The following is a 14,135-nucleotide window of genomic DNA, read 5'->3' on the forward strand; positions in this document are numbered from 1 at the left end:
GAAAGGCAAAAACAGATATGTTACTTGCAATTCACATTTCGCCATTCTATTTCTTTCTACCCTCTTCATGCTGACCATTCCGACATGATCATTCTGCAGATAATTTTTTGTACTTTAATTAATACTTTTTTAGACATTTGTGCTTAATCCATTTTCCTCTTGTCGCTTTGTCCTGTCAGAAGTGGTTCTGTTGGTGTCTCCCTGCAATGTGAACCCTTGGAACTGAACCATAGACTGTATATATACAGATGGAGCACTGAATTTCGGACTCCAGCTTACAGCTTCCTGCCTACGACCTGCCTAAGACCAGTATAGAGGAATGTTAAGCCCTCCCACTATTTTCCAAGAGGGCGTTGCCAGATTTTCAATTTCAGGTTTTAACCAGGAGATGACGCTTCATTCACAAATACAGAAAGACAAGTTTCATGGACTTTCAGTTGTGTTTTGAAGAGCATTTGAACACATCAATATTTTAGATCAACTAAAGTATATCTAATCTTGTAATTCAATAATATATAGTCTTTATATATTAAATAATCATAATTATAATGTAAATGTTTACATTACACTTCTTTATTTGTTATGCTCATACTTTAACCTTTACAATCGTTTGCTTTAATATGCAGTATATTTTAGTGTTTGCTTCCTCCTGCTCCCTTTCGGACACATACTGTATGATTTATTATTATTATTAATATGAAGATATTATTAAGATAAGATAAGATGTTACTTTATTGATTGAACATTTTAGTTTAGAATGTGCTGTCCCACGGTAATTCAGAAGGCTCACAGGTCACATTCCGACCATTATTTAAAACAATAGGTGCTTTCACACCTTCTACAGTTTGATTTGTATAGAGGGAGCTCTGTCAGTTTTCGAATTACCCATTTACTTTCGGGGAGCCCTATTTTTCAGAGCACATCCTGTAAAGAACTGAACTCATCTGGCGTGACAGTGTTTCCTCTTATCTTCAACCGCGATTCCATGTCTTTGTAACTCAAAGGTCAGCCGGGCCATGACCACTTTTCCCCTTTAGTGCGGCAGGAGTGTCCATTAACAGGCAGGCAGGCAGGCAGGCAGGCAGGCAGGCACACACACACACACACACACACACACACACACACACACACACACACACACACACACACACACACACACACACACACACACACACACACACACACACACACACACACACACACACACACACACACACACACACACACACACACACACACACACACACACACACACACACACACAGTGGAGTGACAGCAGATAGCTTGTTGTTGTGGGTGTTTTCTGATGCCTTGCCAATTTTCCGCAAGGCATCAACACCTGACATGAAAACCAAGACCTCATCCACTGCAGCAATGGAACAGACACACACACACACACACACACACACACACACACACACACACACACACACACACACACACACACACACACACACACACACACACACACACACACACACACACACACACACACACACACACACACACACACACACACACACACACACACACACACACACACACACACACACACACACACAATCAACTCACATAGCTAGGCAGCACTTCCACTGTAGTGTTGTAGAATTTATCTGCACTTGTCTCAATATTTCCGCTGCGAAACAGATACCTGCAGCAAAGAGAACAGAGTGCTGTAATGAGCAGGAGTAAATGTGTGCAAACATCATCATCAAATGTTTCACATTCAATCATTTCATTCTGAAATGCCCTCGTGAATAATAGCAATATGTACTGCGACACATCATCAGTAGCATTAGGACAAGTGTTCACTTTCACTTCTCCTATACTATAAGGCAGGGGTACTCAAACTTTTTTGTTCAAGGTCCACTTGTGAATTTTATAAAGGTCAATGGTCCGGATCAATGCCAGTAAAGTCCGTCCGTCCGTTCTCCCACACCCGGAGCGGAGAAATGAAACTGAAATTAAGAAGCAGTTTCGGCGCGCTATGCAAGGGGTGCATGAGTGGGTTTCCCGACATGTCGTTGCAGTAAATTAAAGGGTGTTTCATGTTGTCGTTGCTGTGGACCTTCTTAATCTACCTTCTTTGGGGGCCCCCTTCTGGTCCAAGCACTTGCCTGCCTTGCCTGTCGGCAAACCGCAGCCCTGTATACACGCACACGCGCGTGCACACGCACACACACACACACACACACACACACACACACACACACACACACACACACACACACACACACACACACACACACACACACACACACACACACACACACACACACACACACACACACACACACACACACACACACACACACACACACACACACACTCAATACATACAGTATGATGGCTTGAACTAGTGGGAGAAATGACAATGTTTGTCTGTAGCCAATGCCTTGAACCTCGGTAAAAAAGGCATTAGAAGCATTAGAAATTCAAGGTAAACTTGCGGTCTGCAATGTGTGTCACGCTCGCGCACACAAGTAAATATATATGCACGTTCATTCTCACAACGCGTCAGACACAAGAAAATATACATTGATTTACATCAGAATCTTTTTTCTTAAATGGGACACAGGGTTCGGTCCGGATTGATTTGCAGTTCGGTCCGGATCCGGACCTTGGTCCGGAGTTTGAGAAGGCCTGCTAAAGGGAATGGGAACCGCGGTGCATTCTGGGGCGTAGCGGCCATCTTTGGAGGATAGTGTCTATCCCTGCATAACTAGTCGATTAACTTTCATCCCCGCTTCCCTCGCTTACAAAGGGAGAGGATGCAAGGAAATGTGTTTTAAGAGTCCTTTCCTCGGAGCGCAACGTTAAGCGACTTCTGTTTGTGAAGACGGCTGAAGCATCTGGATCAGCTGACAGTCACTGCAAAGACCTCTGATGGAAGTTATGTTCGCTGATCTACTACTAATAAAATGCACACCGTTATCTCTGCCAGAGCAGCAGCAATGTCTTACTGTTTGTTTCAGACACACCTGCACATTAATAACCCCTGCTTTCTGTAATTATTCTCTGTACTGTGTCCTGCTGAGTGGACCTGTTCTACCGGCAGAATGCATCGTGGATTCATCTTCTTATTATAGACACATGCATTTCCAAACATTTGGTCTTTCCAAACATTTGGTCTACCTACGCTGTAAAATGTATTATCTCTTCGATTAGCACACGGCATCTATTGCACGTCTGTCCGTCCTGGGAGAGGGATCCCTCCTCTGTTGCTCTCCCTGAGGTTTCTCCCATTTTTCACTTTAAACTGTGGGTTTTCTCCGGAAGTTTTTCCTTGTACGATGTGAGGGTCTCAGGACAGAGGGTGTCGTATTGTCATACTGATATTCTGTACAAACTGTGAAGTTCACTGAGACATTACATTACATTGCATTTAGCTGACGCTTTTATCCAAAGCGACTTACAATAAGTACATTCGACCAGGAAGATACAAACTTGAAGAAAACAGAATCATATAAGTACATCAGGTTTCATAGAGCCAAACATTTCAAGTGCTACTCAACTGGCTTTAGATAAGCCAGCCCTTTATTAGTATATAAGTGCTTTGTTAGTAATTCAATCGCTCGAAGTGGAGTCTAAAGAGATGAGTTTTCAGTCTGCGCCGGAAGATGTGTAAGCTTTCTGCTGTCCTGATTTCAGTGGGGAGCTCATTCCACCATTTTGGAGCCAGGATAGCATGTAACATTTGTGATATTGGGCTATATAAATAAACATGGATTGATTGATTGATTGATTGATTGATTGATTGATTGATTGATTGATTGATTGATTGACTTTATATTATTCATTTAGTCTACATTTATGTATCTTGCATTTTGAACACTGACTTATAGGGTGTTAAACCCAACACTCACAAATTGTGAGCCTGAATGAAAATGACGATAAATACAAATAAAATAATAAATATATATGGATGAAGACAGTTGTATGTGGTCCGTTTGGTTGTTCGGATACATTATCACTTGTTTTCAACTTGATGATAAATGATTTGAAAAACAAACAGTACAAACTGAGGAGTGATTCCCCTGAGTTTAATGTGTTATAACATGTACGTTCACACATTCTGTTTTCACACGGCACTAAACCACACAACACTGAGAACACTGGCTGTATGTGTGTTAAGTGGGTGGGTTTTGAAGCAACAGTAGGTAATTCAAAGGTTGAATAGAGTTCAAATTCATTGAAATAACAACATGTGGGTCCAGTCATGTTTGCCTTGTCCATCAATGTGCTCAGGCCCGGAAACCTCAATGACTCTTTCCCCAAGACCATGAGGAGGATTTTTGGTTTTTGGTGAAGTGTCAAATATAATTGGGTTTATTGGAGTCCCAGCTTTACAGTCGTACCCAAATTGTCCAATTCCAAGGCAGTGGAGGGACCAGAGTATGCAGAAACATTTAAAACACAACTTTTAAAAATGAAGAGAAAATAGCACACTGCATGCAAAAACCTGCATTAGTTTTGCCTCAAACTGATTTGAATATAAAATGAGCAGGTTTGTAAAGAGGAGAATCGTGGATATCCATAGAACACATTTTCATTCAGATATCTTGAGTGCATACAGTATGGCTATTCCAGTTTTTTCTTCTTCGGAGTGTTATTTAACCCACAAGCTTGCATGACATTGTTGTTGCCAATAGATTTCTTAGTTGTTGTATTTTAATTTCATAAATCATAAAGCCTTGTAAAGACAGGGTAAACAGGAAGTTATCCAAGTCATAAGTCACCAACTGGATTTAACTAAGCCAATCTGTAAGAGCCTTCCATTGGATAATTACTGCTGTGATGAATATGTTTCAGCTGGCAACAAGTTATTTAGCCCTAGCTGATGATGTGAGTAGCTTCTCATTTCTTAAACAACCATGTAAGAAGACATATCCTGTGGTCCTGGAAAGGATGTCAATCAGTCTCAGAAGGGTCAAATGATTGGCCTGCATCAAGCAAAGAAAAACAACTAGAGATTGCTGAAGCTACTAATCGGGTTAAGAACTGTCAAACGCATTACTAAAACCAAATCAATGAATCCAGATGTATCCTGTTCCAGAATGATGGGCGCTTCAGTACAAGATCTTGGCGGAAAATTATTGCAATTCTGAACAGAAATAGATTTTTAGACATTGCAGCAGCTTATTGATACGACGAATGAATTTCGTTGGACCGATAAAGCTGAAGGCGGTCCAACAAAATATTAGTGGGGTAGAGATTTTTGTTTAGACTGGCTGTGTAGAAGGATATCATCTGTGAACAATGGAATGCTGTTGGAGTTTTTTCCCGGGTGTAACTGTATGTTGAAACAGGTTAACACAGGTGTGCTTTTAAACTGACCTGGTAATGTTGATGGGTTGGGTGAAGTTGAAGAGGATGTAGTCGTTCTTGATGGGTGTTAATGCCCAGAAGAAGTCCTTTCCTGTGTAGGCTCGCTCCAGACTGTGCTGCTGGTAATGTTTCAGGCTGCTGCTGACCTCTGCAGCCGGGTTACTGTGAACCTGATACAGAGCCTGCTTTCCAAAGTCTTTGTCCTGAAAAACCCACAAATGATCAATAACGATTCATTACAGAAACAACTGGATGTGGCTAACACTTAAAGAGGGCGACACCCTCTTAGTTCAAACATGTCCACACCTCTCTCATCCACACAGCAGACAAGGGCCTGCACTGCATGCTGCTCTCACACATCAGGGTTCTTATCTATATATACATAAGGCATATATGCAGTGAGGTGGTCGTTATTGCGAAAGGGACCCAGACAGTGTGAACAGTACATGAATCACTCTAATCCTTTTGCAATGATGGCCTGCTCACTGCACATTATCCCACTCATTACGTGAATTAATATTCCAAAATTTTCTGAAGGAGTAACACACGCAAAACACATTTGTTTCTCTGGTCTCATATGACAAAGTCAATTTAGCAGGGGGGTAATATGACTGGGCGTAGACCTGTGTTCAATCAAGTATTCAATAATACATGTAATGATATACAGTGGGGCAAAAAAGTATTTAGTCAGCCACCAATTGTGCAAGTTCTCCCACTTAAAAAGATAAGAGAGGCCTGTAATTTTCATCCTAGGTATGCCTCAACTATGAGAGACCAAATGAGACCAAGATCAAAGAGCCGTCAAACGACACCAGAAAAAATTGTAGACCTGCACCAGGCTGGGAAGACTGAATCTGCAATAGGTAAGCAGCTTGGTGTGAAGAAATCAACTGTGGGAGCAATTATTAGAAAATGGAAGACATACAAGACCACTGATAATCTCCCTCGATCTGGGGCTCCACGCAAGATCTCACCCCGTGGAGTCAAAACGATCACAAGAACGGTGAGCAAAAATCCCAGAACCACACGGGGGGACCTAGTCAATGACCTGCAGAGAGCTGGGACCAAAGTAACAAAGGCTACCATCAGTAACACACTACGCCGCCAGGAACTCAAATCCTGCAGTGCCAGACGTGTCCCCCTGCTTAAGCCAGTACATGTCCAGGCCCGTCTGAAGTTTGCTAGAGAGCATTTAGACGATCCAGAAGAGGATTGGGAGAATGTCATATGGTCAGATGAAACCAAAATAGAACTTTTTGGTAAAAACTCAACTAGACGTGTTTGGAGGAGAAAGAATGCTGAGTTGCATCCAAAGAACACCATAGCTCCTGTGAAACATGGGGGTGGAAACATCATGCTTTGGGGCTGTTTTTCTGCAAAGGGACCAGGGCGACTGATCCGTGTAAAGGAAAGAATGAATGGGGCCATGTATCATGAGATTTTGAGTGACAACCTCCTTCCATCAGCAAGGGCATTGAAGATGAAACGTAGCTGGGTCTTTCAGCATGACAATGATCCCAAACACACCGCCCGGGCAACGAAGGAGTGGCTTCGTAAGAAGCATTTCAAGGTCCTGGAGTGGCCTAGCCAGTCTCCAGATCTCAACCCCATAGAAAATCTTTGGAGGGAGTTGAAAGTCCGTGTTGCCCAGCGACAGCCCCAAAACATCACTGCTCTAGAGGAGATCTGCATGGAGGAATGGGCCAAAATACCAGCAACAGTGTGTGAAAACCTTGTGAAGAAAACAGAAAACGTTTGACCTCTGTCATTTCCAACAAAGGGTATATAACAAAGTATTGAGATGAACTTTTGTTATTGACCAAATACTTATTTTCCACCATAATTGGCAAATAAATTATTTAAAAATGAGACAATATGATTTTCTGGATTTTTCTTTTCTCATTTTGTCTCTCATAGTTGAGGTATACCTAGGATGAAAATTACAGGCCTCTCATCTTTTTAAGTGGGAGAACTTGCACAATTGGTGGCTGACTAAATACTTTTTTGCCCCACTAAATATGTTGAACTCTATACTATATACATGTGAGAAGTGATGAGTTTGGGACCGGAATTCTATAAGGTTCTCAAAAATTGGAGCAAGTGAGCCCAACTTCACTCAAAAATATCGGTGTTTGAACTGCAATAAAAGATGTTTCAATCAAAAGGTGAGCAGGAGGCCTGCATGTGAAAGATGGCTCTAACAAGTGACATGTAATGTGATGTAATGTGTACTTATTGTGTGAGATGCTTTAAAAACAAATCTGCAGCATTTATTTTACAGTAACGGGCAACACTACAAACTCCTCATTATTATGACAGGAAAGATGCTATCACAGTTTCAGCTTCAGTCAGGAAGGCACTCACCTTCAGATACTGGACCTTCCCGGGCAGAGAGGAGTGGAGGCCCATATGCTGGAAGAGGGAGGGCTTGTATCTCTTCTTATGCAAAGCCTTCTGTTGTGTACAGTGTTTCTGAATGAGACGACACACCATCGTCAGAAACTCAACTTCATTATCAGTATCCTTAACTTCTCAGGTATGTACTATTTATCAAACATTTAAAATGTTTTGCAAGCCGGTATCTTATGATGTACATTACTGTGTTTCATAAACACTATTGAATATTCTTGTTTTGCTGTTGCCAACATTATTTTCCCTCTCAGAGGTTGCTAAGGTTATAATGAATCTTTAAAGAGGCCCTTTTATGCAAATGTTCAGGATCATACTTGTATGTAGTGTCTCTACTTTAAAGAGTCCTCTGCTGCTGATGTTCAGGTGTATATCAGTATGTAGTGTCTCTACTTTAAAGAGTCCTCTCCTGCTGGTGTTCAGGTGTATATCAGTATGTAGTGTCTCTACTTTAAAGAGTCCTCTCCTGCTGATGTTCAGGTGTATATCAGTATGTAGTGTCTCTACTTTAAAGAGTTCTCTCCTGCTGATGTTCAGGTGTATATCAGTATGTAGTGTCTCTACTTTAAAGAGTCCTCTCCTGCTGATGTTCAGGTGTATATCAGTATGTAGTGTCTCTACTTTAAAGAGTCCTCTCCTGCTGGTGTTCAGGTGTATATCAGTATGTAGTGTCTCTACTTTAAAGAGTCCTCTCCTGCTGATGTTCAGGTGTATATCAGTATGTAGTGTCTCTACTTTAAAGAGTTCTCTCCTGCTGATGTTCAGGTGTATATCAGTATGTAGTGTGTCTACTATAAAGAGTCCTCTCCTGCTGATGTTCAGGTGTATATCAGTATGTAGTGTCTCTACTGGGACATGTCTCCATGCTTTAATGTTCAAAAAGCTCTTTATTTTTCTCATACTGCCTATGCTGCAGCACCTCTTTTCTCCCTCTGTCTGAAACCAGAGCTGATTGGTTAGCTGGCCGGCTTTGTTGTGATTGGTCAACTGCTTACAGATGTCCCGCCCCTTAGCCAATCACGTAAAATGTGTTGGAGCGCTGGGCAATAGAAGCACAAGTGTTATATAGTGATGTCACTATGTCACACATTTTGGGGGACTTTAGTCTTTGTAGACCATTTACATGCACAAAAACCTATATAACAAGGTTAAACATTTCCTGTTTCCTTACTACAGGAAATAGAAAACTGAATAGGGCCTCTTTAAGGAATAAACTAAGCACCTGTATAATCTGCATTCAACTGTCCCCATCTAATACTCTACACCAGGGGTGTCAAACTAAATTTCAACTCGGGCCAGATTAGCATCAAGGTTGCACTCAAAGCGCCAGTTTTATATATAAGACTAATATATATAAAATAATGTATTATATAACATTATTGCCTCTGCATTGGATTATTATGGGATAAGGTAATAACTTCATAATTAACTACGTCTGAAATCAGAAGTCTAGGGCAAACAATTGCAAGTCTCTTCAGTGCTCATGTCACAAAATGATTTTAAAAGAAAAGACAAATTCTGGATTTTTTTTTTGACATTTTGAAAGAAAAGTAACATTTAAAAAAAAAAGTCAAATTCCGAGAAAAAAATCTAATTTGAGATGCATTGTGGGACATGTAGTAAATGGGCAATGTGCTTCTGCAAAGCGGCATTTAACTGTATAATAAACATATTATGTTCTTTGCAAGCTCTTGTGGGGCCACATGAAATGAAGTCGCGGCCCCGGTTTGGCCCCCGGGCCTTGAGTTTGACACCCCTGCTCTACACCTATTTCACAATGAGGTGGGTTGATTTCAGCTCAGCTCTCAACACAATCTCCCCTTTGAAACTGAAGAAGTTAAACCAAAAGCTAGGCCCTGTTCACGCTGTACACCCATGACTGCAGCCCTAGAAAAGAAAATCTAAAGCAAAGTATGGAAGAGGCACTACAATCGTTGGCCGGAATACAAACAAGGATGAAACCTAATGTATACATCAAGACGAGCAGAGTGGAGATAAGAGAACAACTTCATAACAAACAAAAATATCCTGTATTCTTCATCATGAGCTGGTTCGCACAACTGACTTACTGCGTCTTTCTCTGGGTTGCAAGCTTTCACCCACAGGATGTGATCCAACAGCCAGTCGACTGGTTTGTCTTTGTGGAACATCAGGAAGAACTCCGTAATCATCGGGAGGTCACCGGTTCGAAACATCTTGCCTGAAGGATGAGTGAGTGAGACAGACAGACAGACAGACAGACAGACAGACAGACAGACAGACAGACAGACAGACAGACAGACAGACAGACAGACAGACAGACAGACAGACAGACAGACACAAAACAAGGCTCATTAGTGGAACGCCTTCCCACTTTAATGCTAAGACACACAGACAAACACACAGACACACCTATAAATCCGAGCTGGGAAAACTCCAGGAAGAGCCATTGCTTGGAATCATTCAGGGTGGCGAAGGTCTTCATGTTGTTGAAGTAGCCGGCCTTCGCAACAACATCATCCTCTAACTGCAACACACAGGACACGAGAACGTTTGAAAGAGTGACTACGCCACATCATAAAACCTTTACATTCATTTCAAGCCTGCAGTCAAACCACTCTCTGTGGCAGAGAATTATGAAGTCAAATCAGACTTAATATTATTATTAGTGGATGTACTTGCAAAGATTCATAAATGTCTTTTGCGATTTAAACATAAATGCTTCTATTGCCGCTTCAATTAACACAATAATTGGTAATTGTTGTATAGGTGTGCACAATTATTAGGCAAGTGAGTATTTTTTTTTAATCTCAGAAATGTTTATTTGTACATTTTGAGCTGTTTGTTTATTATTCTCACTTTAACAGATGAGAACAAACTAGTGAGATGGGAACATTTTCGTTGTTCCTCTAATTGCATAATAATTCTGAACACTAATAGTTGCCCAATAATTGTGCACACATAGATTTTCTCCTTAGAAAGCCAAAACCTCACTTTTACTTAAATTACATTTTGCATTGACCAAGAGCACTCTAGTTGTTCAATCATAAAATGATCCTCAAAGCACAACTTGCCTAATTATTGTGCATGCAGTGTATATACAGGGTTTGAAAATACGGTTCACAAATATATTTCCGATAGACACAAATCTTCACTATTTTCAATAAATGTAATATAAATGGTGAAGTATATGTATTTAACAGTATTTGCATGTTGTTGTAAACTTTGACACTCCCCAGAAGTTGTGCTATTCGCAAATTACTTTTTTATCACATGAGCGCTTCAAGGGTATTAGTTAAAATGGCAAAGCTAGTTGGAGGCCTTACATTCAAATCCATATAAAGGTGCAGGGCGCTGTGCTGTGACACCAATGTGCTTTCCTACGCTGTGACAAAAGTGGTTGGATAAAGAATGTCGTTTTACTAATTTAGCGTCTAGCTTATTAGATAGCTAGTTGGATAATTCCAGCATGCGGATACTCTGGTTCGGAACCTGGAAACTAGATGGAAAGGAATCCCTCACAAACTGCTCAGTGAGATAGCTTTGGCATATTGGTCCAAAAGGTTTTGTGACCACCAGTGCTGAAATAATCAAACGTGGGCAGATAAGTCTGCAAAGATCCCCAAAATAATTCAAACAAAGGGATACATCAACTTGATTGAAGGTTACATCCACAACGTGGAAGAAGAGACGCCGGCACCCAGGCTTGTTACCATTTGACTTCAGCTGAGGTAAGTTAGAATGTAGCTAACTTACGAGCTAAAGTTAAAGAACACACGCCTTGGCTTACAGTCTTGACATTACAATTAAATGTTTTGTCTGCAGGTTTAGCGTTAGTCTTATTTTCCTGCGAACGGACATCAGCCAGGGGCATGCTGGGTAGTGGATCCTAGCTAGCTTAGGCCCCATCCCGGCGCTGCAGCTTCTAGGAGGTCAGATGAGGTCTTTGGCGTGGATTGTCTTGTGTCACCTGCATTTCATCCAATCTCCATGCTTCATTTTCCAAGTTGGTGAACGCATGTGATCTTCAATCCAGTTGCTGTTGCATTCGTCTGCATTCTTTTGGGTAGCTTTACGGACTTCTATGCCTTCGTTTGATAGTTTCAGCACTGCACAAGACAGAAATATGTGAAACACATTTTTACCAAAACAGCTGTCTGACTTGTTTCTTGGGATTCCCTTGGTTCCCTTCCATTCCTGGGCATAGCGTAATAAATCATGCCGCGTAGTGGCACACTCATCTGATTGGCTAAAATAGAATGGAAGTACACACACGACTAACAGTTTCTAAATGCAGGCTCAACAGTTTGTGAATAGTTGTAACAACATTCAAATGTGTTTTTGATGAACATTTTTCAAATACATGTACATTTGGATTTCTTTTACATTTGCTTGAAGCAGGAAAAGTGTGTGTGTGCGCATCAGAATTATATTTGTGATGGATTTATGACCCCATTGAAAAAGTATTTTATGATATTTTATATTGAGCAATGGTGGATATTTGTTTGTTTCAAACGAACACTACCAGGAGCTGTGTTTGGTTAAGTTGAATACAGCATATGGTCATCTGACATCAGTGTTTATCATTTAACAATCTGAATATTGGGTTGTATTTCGACATTATGTAAATTGTATTTACATATAATTTGAGGCACATCAATAACTATCTGACCTTCGAACTCTACCTGAACATAGAATCTTCCTTTGTCGTGAGCGTAGAGCATGAGGAAGCTGAAGTCCAGATTCTGCTTTGTTCGCCATCTGATACAAATACAGGAAAGCTGCACACATGAACACACAAACATGGATCTGTCTTTCACTTTAGACCAGGGGTGTCCAAACTGTTTTTACTGAGGGCCACGTACAGAAAACATACGAAGGGCAGGGTTACTTATAGAGGTGAGGTATACTGCCTCATAAATTAAGTTATGAAATGTAGGTAAATGATGCTTGATACTTGAATATGCTTTAAGTAAGCCTCCATCACAGCTCTCCAGACGGATTCATTTGTTGTGTTACTCATGCCCTTTTTCCACCATACCCTTTTTCCACCCAACCGGATCCGGTTCAAGATTCGTTTTTGTGCTTTTCTGGTGCTGAACTGGTTCTTCTCTGTAGCACCACTTGTGTTTAAACCGAGCCCGACTGGCCACCGCTGCTGCGTCAGGAAGTCACCGTTTACGTCGGTTTACGTTTCTCCCAAACGCCGCTCACAACAACAACAACGACGAAGGACTGCGTCGGGTCGATGATCGTGTCATACGAAGCCAGATTAAATGAAATAACTACTTCTCAACCCTTATACTTTTCTCCAGAGTGCCGTGGTTCATTGTTTATTAATGTGTTTCAGCGGCATTTACCGACCGCTGCAGTGCTGCTCGTCCACCGGAGTTTAATCTACTGTTAACTCACGGCAGAGTTTAGTTTACCGTTAACTCTTGGCAGCGACAGCTGGAAAGCATTCACTGTCTGACTGTCACAAAAGCAGCTGATAAATATCCCCCAACCCCATAAGTGAATGTGTTTCAGTATGTATTGATTCCATCCGATAGCTGCAATAATACAAAACAACAGGAAAATGTCTGCCTGCTCTCCACAATGATCAATAACAGCGAACAGTTGGTCATTAAAGTAAGGTAAAATCAAACAGAATCACACTAAGCCTGGTTAGTGTTGCCTGACTTTATAAAGTGTGTTTTTTTCACAACTGTGTGTGGTCACGTTCTAGTCGATTTGCTCAGCGCCACTGCTTGTAACAACTTGTATTTGCCGTACTCTCCATTAACTGTTATTGCTCAGGTTAATCTCGTCTAGTGTTGTCACGATACCAACATTTTGGTTTCGATACCGATATCAAGTCAAGAATTGCGATTCCGATTATTTTTCGATACTTTTCTTAAGAAAAGGGAAACAGGGTCTTAAATGTAATTATTGTGCTTTATTTCAGACCAGAACCATAACCATAACACAAACTTTTAAACAATGAGAACAATAAATAAAATAAATGACTAGAATTTGTATTAAATAAAATTAAGCATCATCTATAAACAACTTTTTTGTTTTTCGCTTCTGGCGTCTTTTTTGTTGGCAAGCCGAGGCGCAGCGGCAGTTGCACTCCCACTTGCAGCCATGCTTCTCGCTTTCTCACATGCTCTGGCAGCTAGCGCGTGCACGAGAGAGGGGAGGGACTTAGAGCGTGCTTGAGAGGAGCGGGACTGCAGGCACGGCTGCAGTGCAGGGATTGGAAGCAAAGCGCTGAACAGTGTACCGTGCACCAGGTCCTTATTCAGAATTCTTATCAGAATTCTCTGAGTTTTTATCAACTTTGGTACTTAAAACAGATAAAGTAATTATCGTAGGTGACTTTAATATTCATGTTGACGATGATAAAAATAGCCTTACTGTTGCATTTAACTCTA

General features: G+C 41.1%; 1 protein-coding gene across 6 annotated transcripts in view; it reads right to left on the reverse strand.

Annotated features, from left to right (window-relative positions):
- Positions 1–14,135, reverse strand: part of LOC307032568 (alpha-1,3-mannosyl-glycoprotein 4-beta-N-acetylglucosaminyltransferase B-like) — a gene marked incomplete at its 3' end in the record, with an annotated part of 85,983 nt that overhangs the window by 5,696 nt on the left and 66,152 nt on the right. For 3 of the 6 annotated variants that reach the window (XM_079670646.1, XM_079670645.1, XM_079670647.1), the window contains 6 exons: positions 12,402–12,477; positions 10,129–10,243; positions 9,807–9,937; positions 7,693–7,800; positions 5,338–5,531; positions 1,573–1,651 (listed from right to left, as the gene is read on the reverse strand). In XM_079670646.1, coding sequence (XP_079526772.1) covers positions 1,573–1,651; positions 5,338–5,531; positions 7,693–7,800; positions 9,807–9,937; positions 10,129–10,243; positions 12,402–12,477 — 703 coding nt within the window. Of the gene's footprint in view, positions 1–1,572; positions 1,652–2,081; positions 2,127–5,337; positions 5,532–7,692; positions 7,801–9,806; positions 9,938–10,128; positions 10,244–12,401; positions 12,478–14,135 lie in introns of all 6 variants that reach the window. The other 3 variants (XR_013806302.1, XR_013806303.1, XM_079670644.1) reach the window with 2 other exon arrangements.

The sequence above is a fragment of the Notothenia rossii genome (genome assembly GCF_949606895.1).
Source record: "Notothenia rossii genome assembly, chromosome: 3".
NCBI classification, from domain to species: Eukaryota; Metazoa; Chordata; class Actinopteri; order Perciformes; family Nototheniidae; genus Notothenia; species Notothenia rossii.